General features: G+C 36.1%; 1 protein-coding gene across 1 annotated transcript; it reads right to left on the bottom strand.

Annotated features, from left to right (window-relative positions):
- Nucleotides 1–1,171: 1,171 nt before the first annotated feature.
- Nucleotides 1,172–2,131, bottom strand: LOC119530831 (olfactory receptor 8U9-like). Its single transcript, XM_037831572.1, has one exon. The coding sequence runs from the start codon at nt 2,129–2,131 to the stop codon at nt 1,172–1,174; it is 960 nt and encodes a 319-aa protein (XP_037687500.1).
- Nucleotides 2,132–2,607: the final 476 nt, after the last annotated feature.

Below are 2,607 nucleotides of genomic sequence, written 5' to 3'. Positions count from 1 at the left end.
TTGTGTGTGTGTATATTTCATGTATTTATCGGTTATCACATATATTATTCTCATTTATAAATCATTACCTCACAACCATTTGACTTAGAATTAGTAGAGTTGGAGCAAGAACTCAAGTCTTTGGGCTCATAGTAGAAAGTCCCCTATCATGGACCATTATGCTTTCTAATGCTGTTTAATCCTCAGAAAGACTCTAAATCTAATGGTGTTATAATCATTTAATTGATAAATACTCTGGTATTCACTGAGAACAATCACATAGTAAACTGAATCATTTGGGATCTAACCATATTTGTGTTAGTAAAAGATATGCTTTTGCCATTAGCTACATTGCCTCCTGGGTTCAGTGTATTATAAGCTATACCTTAGTAAATAATGAGAACTTACCCAAACTTTGCCAGCATAGCTGCATACTATTCTTTCTACAGGCAAGTGACCAATGCTGTTTCAATTATTCTGAGTGTATTTGTTTGGAATTCATTATTCCTCTGGGATTCTTTCCCTGAATTTCTTGTTTCAAAAAATGTTCTTGGAAAACAAAATGTAATGAGGTCTCATAGGCAAAAGAAAAACAGTTCACTTAAAGTGTTAGTCTTTAGAGGCCAAGCCAGACTTTCATGTCAATAGTAAGTCATGTTAAATCAGTGACAGAAATCAGATTAAAATGTACTATTCTTGTTAATAGAGGAAATTTGTTGCATGTATTTATATGAAATTTTATACTCTCATAATATTTTTCAAGAAATTTAAAAATCAGGAAAACTCTTTAGACTATATGTTTTTGCTTTACACACTGTCTGTGCTGCCTTTGAGTCTTGAATCCTGAATTGTGGGTGGGAGATGCCTAGACTTTTGTCCATGCTCTGTCTGTTCCTAATTGTCTATTCACATAATGAATGCTTGTTTATACGTTATTCATTCGATAAATTATGAGGTTGGTATAATTTATTTTGGATCAGAGAATTAGTTAATTTTAATACGTTTTTCCTATAGGAAATGAGAAACTGGATGCAAATTTTTAAGATTACATGTACATCTGAAATGAAAGTCTCTAGAAAAAAATTTCATTAACTAGTGATTAGATTCATCTCTAACTGATGAAAATAGACATTCTATTAGTTTTTAAATGGGAAAAAATTCAGACTATTTAGAAAAGGCCATTTTTATTAAGTCATTTTCTGAATTTCATGAACTCAGAACCCCGGTTTCTGTTGATGAAGACTTTCTTCAAGGCTTCTTTTACTTCCTTGTTCTGAAGGCTGTAGATCAAAGGGTTCAACATGGGTATGATCACTGTATAGAAGACAGAGGCTATCTTGTCTGCATCAAGGGAATGGTTTGACCTTGGTTGTAAATACATAAAGATCAGAGTACCATAGAAAATGGTGACTGCCACCATGTGAGAACTGCATGTGGAGAAAGCTTTGCACCTGCCATTAGCTGAGTGCATCCTAAGGATGGCAGATATAATGTACATATAGGAGACACAGACAGTCAGAAGGGAGGAAATGAAAGTAATGCCAGCACAAGCAAAGATCCACAGCTGTTTGGAGTGAGTGTCTGAGCAAGTTAGCCTGAGGAGGGGCATATCATCACAGTAGAAATGATTGATGATATTGGAGTGGCAATAAGAGAGGCAGAAGGTGAGGATGGTATGAAACAGTGCAACATGGATGCTATAGCTATAGGGTGCTGCTACAAGCTGAATGCAGATTCCTGGAGACATCACGACCATACAGAGGAGGGGGTTACAAATGGCCGCATATTGATCATAGACCATGGAAGCCAGTAACAAGCACTCGGCTATCATGAATGCCAGTAAAGAGCCTAATTGAGCAGCACATGCATTGAAGGAGATAAGATTTTGTTTGTACAGGAAATTTCCAAGCATTTTGGGTGTAACGACAGAAGAGCAGCAGAAATCAACAAAAGCTAGGTGGCTAAGGAAGAAGTACATTGGTGTTCTAAGTCTTGCATCTGTTCTAATGACCCAGATCAAACCCAAGTTGCCCACTAATGTGAATAGATAGATGGACAAGTAAACCACAAAGAGAGGCATCTTTAGCTCCTGACAATCTGTGAGGCCCAGAAGAATAAACTCTGTCACCGGGGTGCAATTAATTGGAGCCATGTGTATCTTTTGGCCACAGGATGAGGAAGATGAAAGGAGTATAAAATCTACCTTACCATCTCTATAAGTCATCTTTTAATAACCTAATACAGTGAGAAGAGTGTTTATTGTTAACACAAAAGAGTACTGATTATTGTTATACAGGGATGCTGTGGATGGGAAGTACAGCAGAAGAGATACTTTTGGAAAAGGTATATTTCTGTCTCCCACTCCCCCAAATTATTCTTTATACAGAGTTAAAAGCTGTAGGATAGGATTTAGTCCACATTGGGTCAGTCTTGGTTCAAAGATCCTGCACATTATGTTATTTAAAAGTCAACCATAGTTTTTCAAAATATAATACTATTCTTTTATTGAAGTATTGCTAACATTGATTACATAAAGGAAAATGAAACATGTTCAGTGTCATCACTCTGACAAATTTGCCATTTTTGTGCATGTGTAGATTATTGCAATGGTGACAGAGAATTCTCTAT

This window comes from Choloepus didactylus, chromosome 4 (assembly GCF_015220235.1).
Source record: "Choloepus didactylus isolate mChoDid1 chromosome 4, mChoDid1.pri, whole genome shotgun sequence".
In the NCBI taxonomy this organism is placed as follows: domain Eukaryota; kingdom Metazoa; phylum Chordata; class Mammalia; order Pilosa; family Megalonychidae; genus Choloepus; species Choloepus didactylus.
Note: the sequence above shows the minus strand (reverse complement) of the source record. Positions and strands in the feature narration are given on the sequence as shown.